This window comes from Scophthalmus maximus, chromosome 15, assembly GCF_022379125.1.
Source record: "Scophthalmus maximus strain ysfricsl-2021 chromosome 15, ASM2237912v1, whole genome shotgun sequence".
NCBI lineage: Eukaryota > Metazoa > Chordata > Actinopteri > Pleuronectiformes > Scophthalmidae > Scophthalmus > Scophthalmus maximus.
The window spans coordinates 21,239,614-21,254,755 of NC_061529.1; the positions used below are offsets into that span (position 1 = coordinate 21,239,614).

The 15,142-nt window shown below is 44.6% G+C and overlaps 1 protein-coding gene across 3 annotated transcripts in view; it reads left to right on the plus strand.

Annotated features, from left to right (window-relative positions):
* ccdc88c (coiled-coil domain containing 88C) overlaps window positions 1–15,142 on the plus strand; it is a 48,621-nt gene that overhangs the window by 28,369 nt on the left and 5,110 nt on the right. Inside the window, exons 17-30 of one of the 3 annotated variants that reach the window (XM_035609899.2) lie at window positions 376–503; window positions 594–735; window positions 2,069–2,209; window positions 2,465–2,626; window positions 2,721–2,998; window positions 3,149–3,292; window positions 3,676–3,862; window positions 4,159–4,304; window positions 4,757–4,846; window positions 6,848–7,161; window positions 12,346–12,435; window positions 13,081–13,191; window positions 13,279–13,416; window positions 13,558–13,796. In XM_035609899.2, the coding sequence (XP_035465792.2) occupies window positions 376–503; window positions 594–735; window positions 2,069–2,209; window positions 2,465–2,626; window positions 2,721–2,998; window positions 3,149–3,292; window positions 3,676–3,862; window positions 4,159–4,304; window positions 4,757–4,846; window positions 6,848–7,161; window positions 12,346–12,435; window positions 13,081–13,191; window positions 13,279–13,416; window positions 13,558–13,796 (2,310 nt within the window). Of the gene's footprint in view, window positions 1–375; window positions 504–593; window positions 736–2,068; window positions 2,210–2,464; window positions 2,627–2,720; window positions 2,999–3,148; window positions 3,293–3,675; window positions 3,863–4,158; window positions 4,305–4,756; window positions 4,847–6,847; window positions 7,162–9,947; window positions 10,410–12,345; window positions 12,436–13,080; window positions 13,192–13,278; window positions 13,417–13,557; window positions 13,797–15,142 lie in introns of those variants that run through there. The other 2 variants (XM_035609901.2, XR_004785286.2) reach the window with 2 other exon arrangements.

Here is a 15,142-nt window from a genome sequence, read left to right on the forward strand (position 1 = left end):
TCAAAATATCCTTGACAATATAAGAAATTGTGTTCGTCGAGGAGGCTCATGTGATATGATCCAAACCTCCAGAACAACTAAGAATGATTGTTGACAAGGTCCAGAAGAAACTCATAGCATTGACCATCTGCAATGAATGTACAACCCTGTATAGTGCACCAAACAATCATAGAGCGCTGCTATTCACCGGGATTTTTTTATATCACATTCATACACAGGGGCAATTTAAGGGTATGTGTCTTGCCCAAGGACACATTGGACTGGTGGAAGCTAGGATCGAACGACCAACTCTACATCCTGAGCCACAGCCGTAGTTTTTTTTGCATGTATGTAAATTTGTAATGGAGTGTAATATTGGTGTGTTTCTATGCGCAGGAGCTGGTGTCGGAGAAGCTGAGTGTTCAGCAGCAGAGTGTTGAGTTGGAGAGACTCAGTGAGGAACTGGAGAAGATTGGACTGAACAGAGAAAAACTGCTGCAGCAGGAGCACACGCTGGAGGACAGGTGACTCTCTGATGAACCCTGCTGCATCGGAGTTATGATTGGGCGCGTAGTTCATTGACTCACTGGTGTGTGTGTGTGTGTGTGTATCAGCAGGTACAGGCTGCTGGAGTCTCGGCTTGAGGAAACTGTCCAACAGACGATGAAGATCAAGGAGGAGAAGATTTCTAATCTGGAAAAGAAGCTCCAGGAGAGCAACACACTGAACGCTACGCTGCGCGCTGAGCTCTCTCCTGTAAGGACACACATACTGCGCCTGCCCCGGCTTCCCCAACTCGGCTCTCTAGATATAGAATATACAGACATAAATAAACAAACTGGGAGCGAATGTAGTGTAGTTTCAATTAAACCTGTAGAGTGGAAATCGACAGTGAGAGTATACAAATCGCGTTCTCCAAGTTGGGAGTCTGTGCTTGTCCTCATCGTCAATCACTTTCTTTTCTAAATGTAGTCTTTCCTATGAACGCTGAACGCTTCCAAGATTATTCCCACCATAAGCTCCACCGAACTCTTCAGCCAATGATCGGGCAAGACGACTAGCCTGGGACCCAGAAGAAATTCTGGGAGCTGAAATAATTTGCTCTGCCAGATTACGGTCTGGGCCCCCTCCTTTGGAAAGTGATTTCCCTCCGGCAGAAAACTTGCCAGTCCAATCACAACCGATTCTCTGACAATGGGCGGGGTTTATAGCGTGATGCGGACAGAAGCGACTTTTGTAAGGCTACCGCTGAACGAGCATTTGACTAAAAGTCGTCTTAAGTCACTTGGGTCTGCGGCTGTTGGTAACGCCTCTTGGAAATTGTGTGATTTCTGGTGTGTGTTTTCGTGACAAAGCATACTTTGGATACCCCTGGTGAAGGATTGTGTAGTGTGACAGACAGCCTTGCGTTTTCAAGACAGAACGTTGCGTGGTATGAAAGGTGCAGCGATCTTACGACTTGTTTCGTGAAGTGTGTCTGAGCTATAGCTTACGTACGGCGGCTCCACTCTTAAGCTCTGACAAACCAATCGCCGCTTGTTGACCTGAACGTCTTCACTACCTGCGGGTCAGTATGGAAATATCGCCGCAGACAACAGATTTAAAACTCTGGCATACTGTGAAACACACAGAGATTACCTGGCACTGATCGGCTTAATCAGCTCTGTGTGAACCCAGTTTGGCAAAGAGACTTGAGTGTAACAGATGTTCATTCATATGTAAAAGTCCCACACTCCAGCTTTAATGTGACTTAGTAACAATTTAATGAGAAAAACTAAGAAGTTTAACTCCCACTGATGAATGAGTTCCACCAAAACAGCTGAGCTGGTGGATGTTGTGCATCTGCAGCTCAGCAGCACTGAGACTGTATGTATCAACCTAAAATTATATTTGTTCAATGAAACATTGAATTCCTGAAGAAATTTAAAAGCTCAAAATAACTAAATAGTCAACAGTGTAATGGACTAATGTAAAAGGTCTTATTGTAATTGTTATTAATCATTCATATTTATCTGCTATTAGAAACAACTGTATAGTGTTGTACTGTATTATGCATAACTAATTATACTGTGTGTGTGTGTGTCTGCAGGCTCATAAGACAGTGTCTGCCCGAAGTCAGGAACAGAGGGAGGAAGAAAACCATCAGCGCTCAGGCTGCAACCGGGGTCAAGGGTCGGCCACTGCTGAGCTTCTCCGAATCAAAGATCATCTTATTGATGTAGAAAAGAATGTGAGGCACACAGTAATAATCGCTGCATGTATTTGATGTTTGTGTTAATGGCGAATACTTTATATCAGTTCCTCTACGTTTAAATATTTTTTTCTGTCTGCTGATATTTGCAACAGAAACGTTCTTACACGGATCACTTACTTATAGATAATATCTGTTTGCGGTGCCACAGTCACTTCATGTGCTTTCAGCTGCTGCTTGGATGTTCTCCTCCTGTATGTGGAGTTATTAATGCTGTGTCATTATTTCCCCCAGAATGCCTCGCTGCAGACAGAGAGCAGTCTGTTAAAGGAGCAGCTCAAACAGCTGGACAACCAGAACACTTCTCTTAACAACCAGATGGCAGCACTGCAGCGACACGCCACCACCCTGCAGGAACAGAATTCAGCCTTACACACACAGACGGCAAAGCTGCAGGTAGGAAGTCTATTATTTTTTTTGAGAAAAATTCAGTTGTCATCTCAATGTGGCTTTGTTGATTTGAACTGGGGATTTGTCATGGGCCTGTTAGGTGGAGAACTCCACGCTCTCCTCTCAGAGTGCGTCCCTCATGGCCCAGAATGCCGTGCTGCAGGGCCAAGTCACCGCCTTGGAGACAGAGGTGGAGTCGTGGCAGCGGCAGCGCGAGGAAGCGTGGCGCGGTCGAGAGAGTGTGCTCAGCGACCACGAGCGGCTGCTGAGTGTTCATGAGAGGCAAGCGCACGAGTACGAGCAGCTGATCAGTCAGCATGCGGCGCTGAAATGCAAACAGAGGGGGCTGGAGGGCGAACACAGGACGCTGCACAGCAAGTGAGTTTGAAACACAAACTCTCTTAATGAGAGAATTGAGACAGAACGTCTTGGCTCGTCCCTTTGTGTCAAAGGTTTATGTCAATGGTGTAAGCCATTGACCGACCCTCATCAACCGACCCTCTTCTCTGTCTCTCTGTTTTCCTGCAGGTATTGTGTTTTGCTGCAGCACAAGGAGAAATGGGAGGAGCAGGAGGGGCGAGGTCAGAAAGAGAAGGAGGAACTGAAACAGGAGATCCAGAAGACTCGGCTACTGCAGCAAGAGAATCTGCAGCTGAAAACAGAAGTGGACAGGTACTGTGTCCAGCAGCAACGGAATGACCACTGCTGCAAATTTCAAACAATGTTACCATGAGGTTGAAAAGACACAACGTGAAATATATACAGTATGATGACTTCACTGCAGCCAGTGGTCATTTACCAAGTCCGTAGCCATGTATGCACATGGAAGGGCAGGGATTGACATAGTAGAGTTGTGGATAATTATGGTTGAATGTGATCGGCCAGGTTCAATGTGCAGTCTGATGTGACGAGAAGGTGGGTCACCACGGTCATACTGTCAAACCCATCATGTAATCTGATCACGGCTGATGAAATAATATCAGTTCAGTGTCAGATTTCCGGAGAAGCTTAGCCGTTATATTTATTTTCAGCCCAGTTTTCTTTTCCCCCTGCAGATTGACAGAGAGCCAGTCACAGCACTCGGAGAAGAGCGAAGGACTTCAGCAGCGTCTGAATGAGCTCAAGAGCACAGTGAGCTCCGCCCAGCTGGATGCGAGTAGATGGATGGCACGACACGATTCACTGATGGAGCAGCACCAGGGCCTGGATTTGACCATGACCAAACTGGACAACCACTGTGAGGTAAATGGGGGCCTTTAATCTATCCTTTTATACTTCTCACAGCAGAGCAGCGTCCAACTTCCTCAGATCTCCCTGTCGCAAATGGTTCTGAATCACAATCCATTTGTTACTTTCCTGTGTGTGTGTGTGTGTGTGTGTGTGTGTGTGTGTGTGTGTGTGTGTGTGTGTGTGTGTGTGTGTGTGTGTGTGTGTGTGTGTGTGTGTGTGTGTGTGTGTGTGTGTGTGTGTGTGTGTGTGTGTGTGTGTGTGTGTGTGTGTGTGTGTGTGTGTGTGTGTGTGTGTGTGTGTGTGTGTAGCTGCTGAGTCGACTAAAAGGGAACCTGGAAGAGGAGAACCACCACCTCCTGAGTCAGATCAACCTGCTGAGTCAGCAGAACCACACTCTGCTGGAGAGGAGCATGGAGAGCAAAGAGCTGTATCACCAGGAGCAGAAACTCTACATGTAACTGTCCACCATGAAACACAAACAAACTACACTTGTAGTGGCAAACACTCAATTATATGAAAAATATGTCAAAAGGTTGACATTCAGGTACATGCAGGGTGCGATTTGTGAGGATAGCAGAGGGGGGGTTGACTCCATTAGTTGTCATGGGGTGGATTCGCTTTCCGACCATCGGCATGGGAGGCGGAGGCGCAACCAAGGGAGCTGAAGCACTTGAGGGCTAGCACGTCTCTGAGCGTGGACTGCACAGCACTCGACTGACCACCGTTACACATGCTCAACAAAACAACACATACGAGAATTAAATCCCACGCATCCCACCCGGCAAATCGCACCCTGTATATATATGTTGAAACTTTTACAGCAAGGAAAGTTAGGGTATAACAATACTGTCAATTTGAACAAAGCTTTTCTCTGTCTCTTTGTTCTGCCCCTCGATCTCTAATCAGCGACAAGCTGAATTCTCTTCGTCGACAAAAGGAGAAACTGGAGGAGAAGATCATGGACCAGTACAAGTTCTACGACCCGACGCCGAAAAAGTAATACTTTGATCCTTGACTGCACCGTATGTCTAGAATTAGAGCTGGACACAACTTATGTAGTGCACATTGTACAAAGTGGCCATCGTACTGATCATAGAGTATTGATCAAGATGATTAATTTACATGATCATGCAGCAAATCTTTCACACTGCAGGATTATAAGACATTTATACTGACAGAATTAAAGACTTTCATTTTCGATTAGTGTTATTAGACACCAAGTGTACATGTACACACCATGTCTAATGTCTCTGCAACATTGCGTGGAGGTCGGGTACAGTGCCAAACGAGTGGCAGACCGGGGTGGTGGTTCCCCTGTTCAAAAAGGGGGACCAGAGAGTGTGTGCCAATTACAGGGGTATCACACTTCTCAGCCTCCCGGGTAAAGTCTACTCCAAAGTGCTGGAAAGGAGGGTTCGGCCAATAGTCGAACCTCAGATTGAAGAGGAACAATGTGGATTCCGTCCTGGACGTGGAACAACGGACCAGCTCTTTACCCTTGCAAGGATCCTGGAGGGGGCCTGGGAGTATGCCCATCCAGTCTACATGTGCTTTGTGGATTTGGAGAAGGCGTATGACCGGGTCCCCCGGGAGATACTGTGGGAGGTGCTGAGGGAGTATGGGGTGAGGCGGTCACTTCTTGGGGCCATCCAATCCCTGTATACTCAAAGCAATAGCTGTGTCCGGGTTCTCGGCAGTAAGTCGGATTCGTTCCCGGTGGGGGTTGGTCTCCGCCAGGGGTGCGCTTTGTCACCAATCCTGTTTGTGATATTCATGGACAGGATATCGAGGCGTAGTCGTGGTGGGGTGGGGTTGCAGCTCGGTGGCCTGGGGATCTCATCACTGCTTTTTGCAGATGATGTGGTCCTGATGGCACCATCGGTCTGTGATCTTCAGCACTCACTGGATCAGTTCGCAGCCGAGTGTGGAGCGGTTGAGATGAGAATCAGCACCTCAAAATCTGAGGCCATGGTTCTCAGCAGGAAACCGGTGGATTGTCTACTCTGGGTAGGGAATGAGCCCTTACCTCAAGTAAAGGAGTTTAAGTACCTCGGGGTCTTGTTTGCGAGTGAGGGGACAATGGAGCGTGAGATTGGCCGTAGAATTGGAGCAGCGGGGGCGGTATTGCACTCGCTTTGCCGCACCGTTGTTACAAAAAGGGAGCTGAGCCGGAAGGCAAAGCTCTCGATCTACCGGTCAATCTTTAGTCCTACCCTCACCTATGGCCATGAAGGATGGGTCGTGACCGAAAAAACGAGATCGCGAGTACAAGCGGCCGAAATGGGTTTCCTTAGAAAGGTGGCTGGGGTCTCCCTTAGAGATAGGGTGAGAAGCTCAGTCATCCATGAGGAGCTCGGAGTAGAGCCGCTGCTCCTTTGCGTAGAAAGGAGCCAGTTAAGGTGGTTCGGGCATCTGGTAAGGATGCCCCCTGGGCGCCTCCCCTGGGAGGTGTTCCAGGCACGTCCAGCTGGGAAGAGACCTCGGGGTAGACCCAGGACTAGGTGGAGAGATTATATCTCCACACTGGCCTGGGAACGCCTCGGGATCCCCCAGTCAGACCTGGTTAATGTGGCCCGGGAAAGGGAAGTTTGGGGCCCCCTACTGAAGCTGCTGCCCCCGGGACCCGACCACGGATAAGCAGTTGAAGATGAGACATGAGATGAGATGAGACATTTTCGATTAGATTTTTTTTAAATTTGCAGTTCATATTCTTTCTTCCACTATGGGATTTTAAGTTTAGAGGAATCTTCAAGCTCATCAAAAATATTGACTTTATGTTAATATCAACAGATATGAAGAAAGAAAAAGATTGTAATTAACATTTTATCTCTATGACCCAGCCTTTGCTTAAAATGTGGTATAGTTGGTATGCACTTATTTGTGAACCACCAATTAAGAATATTACCACAAATATGCTTATTTATGATTACTACATACCAAATATTGAAGTTTAATATACAGTTCAACAGATGCAAATGTTGCTGTGTGTTTTGGCAGGAGGAGTCAGTGGTCTGGAGCCAAAGCTTTAGTCAAACTGATCAAACCCCGAAAGGAGAGCAGCCGGGAGAGAGGGAGCGACCGAGACAAGGACGGGGGCAAGGAGAAGGAGAAGGAGCGAGCGAAGGTTGCCCCCGATATCCCTCTACCCGCCCTGCCCCCAATCCTCCCCCCCGAGACACCGCCCCCTCTTCCCCAGCGGATGGGAAGTGACTCGCATGATGGTGGCCATGCTCACAGTAACCATAACAACCACCCCACAAGCCCCAGCCTGGGGCCCCAGAGTCCGGCACCACTCACACCCATCGGCCGAGGTAAACATGAAACCTGCCTCCTGGAGCGTTTACCAGCAGATGTTTGTTTTAATCTGAGGACAGTTTTAACAAAGACACGTTCTCACAATTAGAATAAGTGTTTGTTGTCTTAGCTTTCCTCTTCATGGGCTGTAGCAGAGGAAAACTGCATAAACATTGTATTATTAAAAAATACATACATAGCACGCATTCAATTTTGATTAATATTTTGCCCCAAAGCTGATGAAAATATGGCTTTTGGCAAGGTGCACCTCCGTGGTGTACCTCCATAGGGCGCTGTTGTCCATCATATCACTGACTCACTATCTGTTCTTTGCTGTCTGTCCTGTTACTTTACTGGGATGTAACAGGTCTGATCTGGCCTAAAATTAGGAACTTTTCTGATATGTCCATATTGCACATCTTCTATCGTTATCTAAGTTTTTCTATTAAGTTTGCCTAATGTCTATCTGACGGTTTGTTTTGTCCATTAGTACTACGTCTTATTTTTATTGTTAAGGTGTGTAACAGTACGTAGAAAGAGAATGATAGAAATAACAGTTGTCATTAGAGCTGCAACGGTTAATCGTTTAATCGATTAGAAATTGTTTACTAAATTAATCGCCAACTATTTTGATAATCGATTAATCGGTTCAAGTAGTTTTTAGGGAGAAAAAAGGTCAACATTCTCTGATTTCAGCTTCTTAAATGTTAATATCTTCTGGGTTCTTTGCTCCACTATGACGGTAAACTGAATATCTTTGGTGTGTGAACAAAACAAAACATCAGTTTGGGGTTTTAGGAAACACGATCGACATTTTCCAACATTTTATGACATTGTATGGATCAAACAACTAATCGATTAATCGAGAAAATAATCAACAGATTAATCGACTATGAAAATAATCGTTAGTTGCAGCCCTAGTTATCATTTCATGAGATGATAGATACAAACAATACAAAAACATTATTTCAAATTGAATTAACATGTTTTCATCATCATTGTTATCATAAGTTTATTAGTTTCACTCAAGTAAAACAAAAGAGTTATATACGTATTAATAATCAATCTATTTCTACATCTGTTTCTACAAAACCTTGCTTTTTTTTACAGTAATGGTCTTGACAACAGAGTTAGCTTCAATCCTTAAATGGCTTTCTAGATTTAGTGGGAATAAAAATATAAGTGTAAGTGTAACAGCTATATAAAATGATCAGAAAATAGAAAACTTTCAGCTCGATCCAGTTTGGGCTTTTCTTGGCTTGTCATAACGTACGGACTTCACCAGCTGCCGCATTTTTGAGTTTGAGACGATCAGTCACTGACAACAGCCAGAGAAGGAAGGAATGCTGGCAAGCTTTAAGTATAATTTAGCAATCTGATATGGATCATGCATCATGCATCCCTCCCTGACTGCCATCGTTGCTTCGCAGTGATAGACATTTATTATTGCCTCGACACGACAGTTCAGGACACTGAAAGTCCAGTGAGCACATGAAAATATTTGCTTTAGATGAGCAGATAACCCCAAATCTCTTGTTTTGTGCTGGTTATAGTCTGAGAGGGGGGCAAACAGTTTGCAGATGCAGGACGCCATGTTGTTGGCCATCTGAATTGTCTGCATGATGAGTCCCTTTGTGTATATATTATGCTGTATGTTATGTTAGTGTATGACTCTATTCATATTAGCGCTCATCGTTCTTCAAACCCCTAAGTTATAGATGTGCCTGTATCCCCTCGTAATGCTTTATCATAATAGCATTTTGATGAAATGATTAAATGCGTCCGCTATCTCTTACGTGGGTTACATTATATCTCACCATCACACTGTGATGTTTGACTTCCAGTGAGAGCTGCAGTCGGAGCAGGGGCAGCTGTCGAAATTGTCGGTTGTACCTCTGATCTGAGTTGTGTGGAGAAATCGCTTTGTATTGAAGGGTCACATACAAAAACAAAAGGATGGGAAATCACTTCACACTGTAGCTTCCAAGTGCATACTTTTCATCATTCTATCCTAACGACACAACTGGGTTCTAATGCATGGTTCTAACTGTTTTCCTTTTTTATCTCTCTACTCTCACATGGAATTCTACTCACGGCAGAGCTAAAAACACTCTCAGTTCAACGCGTGGCTTCGTTTTGATTTCAACTGGCAGGTGGACGAATGAAACAAGTTCATCAGTAAAACAATCCAGTTGCACACACAGATACAGTTTGTTGGCAGTCTCAGGCTTCCTAATCCTAAATGTAACTAATGCAACAGCCATGCACTAAATCCTATCTTTATAATATTTGTTGATTCAACTTCATCTCTAATGTGGAGGCTGCAGTTTATGTGCTGCTGAATTATATTTCGCTAATCTGATTTCATTTCCATTATTTTGTCCACCCCATATGCACCAGTTAGGTTAAGTTATATGACAGAAACATCTCTCCATATGATGTGATACCTCCAAGGATCATACAGTTTAATCAACAACCTGAACTCAAGACTACAATGTATTACACGGCTGCTGCATTAGTGTTAGTCGTGTCCCTTATAAACTGCAGTTTTATCAGTTTTTTTCCTGTTCACTGAATCTCCACCAGTCGCCTTGTTTAAATTCAGTGTAACATGAGCTCAGTCCTGAGTGTTAACGCGTGAATTCCTTTTGTCCTTGTGTGGTTCTAATGGGTTCTCTTGCATGTCACCTGTTGTTGTATATTCTGACTGTCAGGACACTTTAAAACTTCTTGGAAAACTATTTAACTTCATCATTCTCTCCTCATTCCTCCGTTATCTCTGTCCACTGTCCCTCCAACTCAGCTCCTCCTGCCCCCAAACGCTTCACTTTCCTCCGCAGTAAAAGTCAAGAGAAGCTGCTCCCCTCTCCCCCCTTCTCCTCTTCCTCCTCCTCCTCTTCGTCATCCCCCTCCTCTCGTCTCTCCTTCTCTCTTAACAGGCGTCTGCGATTTTGGTCTTCCACTGACATCACATCCGACGTCGTCTCTAGCCAGTCAATCTCAGCCAACGGGGTGTTCTAATATCCTCCTCCTCATCTTCCTTTTTAACCAACACATCATCATCATCACCATCACCATCATCATGATTGTCACTGTTGCACCCAGCACCCACCCTCTTGACTTTCAGTATCACACATCACACATGCATCCTCCTCATCAACACTAATATATGCAAACATTTCACACTCCTCAGCACAAATGAACATACAAAACACAAAGAGGGGCATGTTGCCATGTTGCCGTTGTGAGCCAGCCAGAATTTCTAGTAAGTTGTGTGTGTGCGTGCGCGTGTGTGTGTGTGCGTGTGTGCGTGTGTGCGTGCGTGCGTGCGTGTGTGTGTGTAGGCTCCTGTTTCCAAGCACGCCAGGCTTGTCTTCATATATATGCATGTACCTGAAGAGTTCTTTGTTTGGGATTCATATCTGTATAAATGATATCTGTACGTTTGCATGTTTGTTCAAGCTGTCTCCTCCCTTAACGTTTAAAATCTGATGTGCGTGTGTGTGTGTGCGCGCGCCTGCGTGCGTGTGTGTGTGAATGGCTGCAATAAGCGCACATGTCCATTCCGTCTGTCCTGATCTATGAGTTGCTTTGCCGAGTTCGTCCTCCTTCGCTCGGTAACGTCAGGTCACCACGGCAACCAGCTGCTGCACACCTTTTACCTGCCTCCTCGTGAATCCAGCTCGCCGTCTGCTGCCATATCTCTTTTGTCTTATCCTTGCTCTTTCTGAAATATGACTCTGTATGAGTTTTTTTTTTTTTTAAACAGTGCTTTATACTAATATCTGCATTCCTTAAGCTGACGTTGGTTTGAGCAGGAGCTTATGGTGGCTTAGACCAGTGAATGTAAGCAGGACTTAGTGCCACTGTTACACTATTAAGTTCTCAATTGATTCATCACCAAAGTAAAGAACAAAGTAAATATATTTGAATGGTAACAGGGCGTTTTGTGTTGTTCTCCTGCTTGTGGCTCAGTTCCTCTGTCCTGCTGTCTTCAAATGACTTGATGTTCTGATCTCTTCAGGTGTGTCTCAAAACAAAACCCATAGATCCTCATATGCATAAGTTGCTGTATTCGTCCACTTCTTTCCATCGTGGCCACAGACAGATCCCTTGCATAGCAACCTCGGAGCCAGTGATGAAAACTGGATCTCTTCAAGGTCAATATGGAGAGTAGGGACAATTGCAGTGATTTAAAAGAGGAAATCGGAGAAGGTGACATAATATGCTCACATTCAGGTTCATACTTTTAATTTGTGTTACCACTTGAAAAGGTTTACATGCTCTAATGTTCAGAAAAGGCATCAGTGTTCTCATACTGTCCATTCCTGCAGGTCCTCTTTTCACCCTCTGTCTGATAGCCTAGATTTATTTTAGGCGTGCCCTCCCGATAAACCCCAGTCTGCTCTGATTGGCCAGCTGGCCCTGTCTGTTGTGATTGGTCAACCCGATTTCAAAATGTGTAGGAAGTGTCACGCCCCTTTCACCAGAGAAGTGGATATTCTCAGATTGCTGGCGGGGTCACCCCAAAAGAGCCCAACTGTGACATCACAGTGGGAGAGAGATCTGAACCAGTGGTTTGCCCAAGTTGTCGGTCTATATGCATATGCTGCAAGCCATCATAACCACCTCCACCCACACACATACACGCACACACACCGGACATTAAGTGTATAGATGCCAATTGACGGTGTTTGGAATCTATTTAAATGCTACCCGTTGTTGCCACCTAGCTGGGAAACTAAATATTGTAGATTCACAGGGATTTGATGATTAGTGGTTTCGATATATTTACTCGGGTACTAGAAAAACACAAAGACTATTCAGATGACTTGACTATAGAGGCACCTTTGTAGCTTAAACAATCAGCGATCCCTCCCACTTTATTCACACTAATTGATTTAGAAAAGTTAAGCATTACAGCACGCTCGGGTGAAAGTTACAAACCTCATTAAGACAAATACTAATATCAGAATCAGAGACACCCGCTGGGGAATAACAGATGTCACAGTGGTGTGTAGCTTCCAGCGTGCCTGAACCAGTGAATGGATTCTTAGCGCTCTGCTTCGTGTCCGCCTCCCATCCCAGTGTTTCATCCCTGCGCTCCAGCAGCACCGCGCTTCCTGTGGTTGTACATGTGATGGTTACACTGCAGACAGAGCACCAGAGTCGGTCTTCACCACATTCCTATTGTTCCGCAGGTTTGACCGACAGGGGCCAGGGAGTTTATCGTAGCAGCACTCCAGGAGGCAGCAGCGAGAGTGTCAACGGAGAAGATGGACACGGACATGGTAATTCGTAATGTGTAGCCTTTTTCCGATTGGCTCAAATGTAGTGACATCACATATTGTACTTTGATCGTTGTAGTATTCACACATCATTTTCTGCAGGAAACGCAAATTCATGTGTAGAACGGGCACCGCACTACTTAATGATTAATAACAGTAATATGTATTGAGAATGGCGGGCCAGGAGGGAAGTGAACAGAGCATCTCTTCTCTGAATACAGTGAAATGAAGATATTTACATTTCTAAACACATTTTGAGATCATTGTACTTGAAAGCGGCAAGCAAAACCATTATACTTGTCAGTCAGTCCACAGATTTTGACAGATTTCACCGGACTCATTTGTGTATGTCACAACTAATGATATTTCGTTGTAATATTTCACCTTTCATAATCATAAAAACGTATCAACAGGAGTTCTAAATAGTAAGAATCTTAGTGTCACTGCTCACTGGGGTCCAGGGGAGTTAACGAGTATAATCCAGTGTATTGTTAACTCTCACAGATATTTGCTTTCAGATTAAGGTATAAATACTGTAGAATACAGTATATCTCAACTGGTGAATGTGAACGATATGCAGATTATAACATGATGTAACACAGCCTGATGAATTGTTGTGGATTAATGTGTTATTTTTTCTTATTCTAGGTCAGACCCATAAAGCTCTGAACTCCACTCCAAACCACCAGTCGTCCTTATTGAGCCTGACCAACAGTTCCAGCTCCAGAATGGGACAAGGCCCCGGCCGCAGGCCCAGAGGTAGTCCCAGGTTATTAATGCGTAACGCCTCCAAATCTAGAGTGTGTTTGGGAAAGGACTTTTTGACAGTGTGTGAAAAAATTTCAGGTCTGTTATTTGACGAAGACTCTTCCCACAATACCTCTGACTCCGTGTTTGGTCACCATGGCAACATGGGAGGTCGCCCAGGATCTGCAGACTTCAGCCACAACACCTCCAGCTCCAACTCACCTGTCAATTGCAGAGGTGAAGCCAGACTGAGAAATACGACATTCAATCAGAAAACAAACAAACTTAACATGTACAATCTCTCACTTTCATGTTCAGTGCTTCAGGTGGTGCCCAGATTTAGTTTGAAATAACACAAATATTCCTGTTCCGCTTTAGACTCGCTGGACTGTCAGGGTCGCTCAGCCAGCCTGTCAAGTGACGACGTCATGGGTCTCAGCCGATCACAGCAGACCCTGTCGCGTAGCTCCACCCTTCCGTACGACCACGCGCCCCAGAGGGCCCAACCTCAGCGCGGTGGCGTGGTCAGGACCAGGACTCGGCCATCGTCACCTGGAAGTGAGATGGTGACCCTGGAACAGTTTCTTCACGAGAGCAACGTGAAGTCACCACCTGTGGTAAGAAGTGTGTGTGTTGTATTTGTTAATAAATATGATATATGACTCTAACATCTTATTGGAGTCCAGAGTTAACATTTGTTAACATTGCTGGAGGCCAATCAATGAAACCAAAGTGGAGGTGTGGTATAGAGCTACTTTGACTTAAAAAAAACAAAAAAACAAAAACAAAGTTGGAGTTGTTCAGAAGAAGCATCTGCCTCGCAAACAACAGATCAAAGAAGACGCAACCATTAGGAATTTTGGATTTCAATGAAATATTGATGAATTAGTCTCATTGTATCTTCATATGTACAGTGGCTTCAGAAATCATTCAGACCCTTAAATCAGTCATTTTCTAAGTAAGATTTATAAAAGTGAGCAACAATTCTGAATAATTTCTGGAGCCACTGCACACATAACTTATGTTTCAGAGATTTTTTCATCATCCCACCTGCAGATTGACTTTACAGATGCACGCCCATCTACCAACCAAGCAACCGGTATTGGTCGATGCAGCCCACATAGGTGGTGATGAAGGGACGTACATATGTCATGTGAAATTCTGTAGTGTGCTCTCTAAATTGCCAGGCGAAACGAAAACAGAGCAGATCAAACTTTTCAATGCAAAAGGAGACATGGACCGTGGTCCAGACTTTCTAACCGTTGAGAGTTTATCTCCAGTCCACAAATCGGCTGTTTCATTTCAGCCTGTCATCTGCACATGTGCTGACTGATGCAGATGTGACGTCACTGTAGGAATGTTACTAGAAGTCCATTGGCCAACATTCATTGTAAATGTGTTAAGTCTAGACGAACACGGAACACCCTTAATAACTCTTATTAATGATGCATCAGGAAGGGAGAAGACTTGAAAAATACCATCTAAAAAGACACACATCCCCATGAAAATATGAAATGCACTATTATTCAGATAACGATACCACATTTAAATCAAAATGATTAATGGATTTGATTAACAATGATCCCCACCCTGACATCAAAGCCTTTCTGTTGCCCCTCCTACAACTGAACAACCTCCAACATTTTTTCTGTCGGCTGGACGTACACAAGTTCATTACCACTAGCGGACATAATCACTTGAATCACACTTGCTCGCTTAAATGCATAATGTGTAAAATACTAATTCATTAGAAGTGGCATACAATGTATATATAAATATATTTTTAAAAAAGTGAAATGGATTTAAGATATATGGTCACAGCGAGGACCACAGTTCTGCAACATGAGGAACATCCAGCCTCGTGAACATTTGAACAATTTGCCGCTGTGGTTTTTGTGGCTTATGCTGATTGTTAGCGGTTTGCCTCCTGACCACTGGTACACTGGAATGTTAGACATGCCAA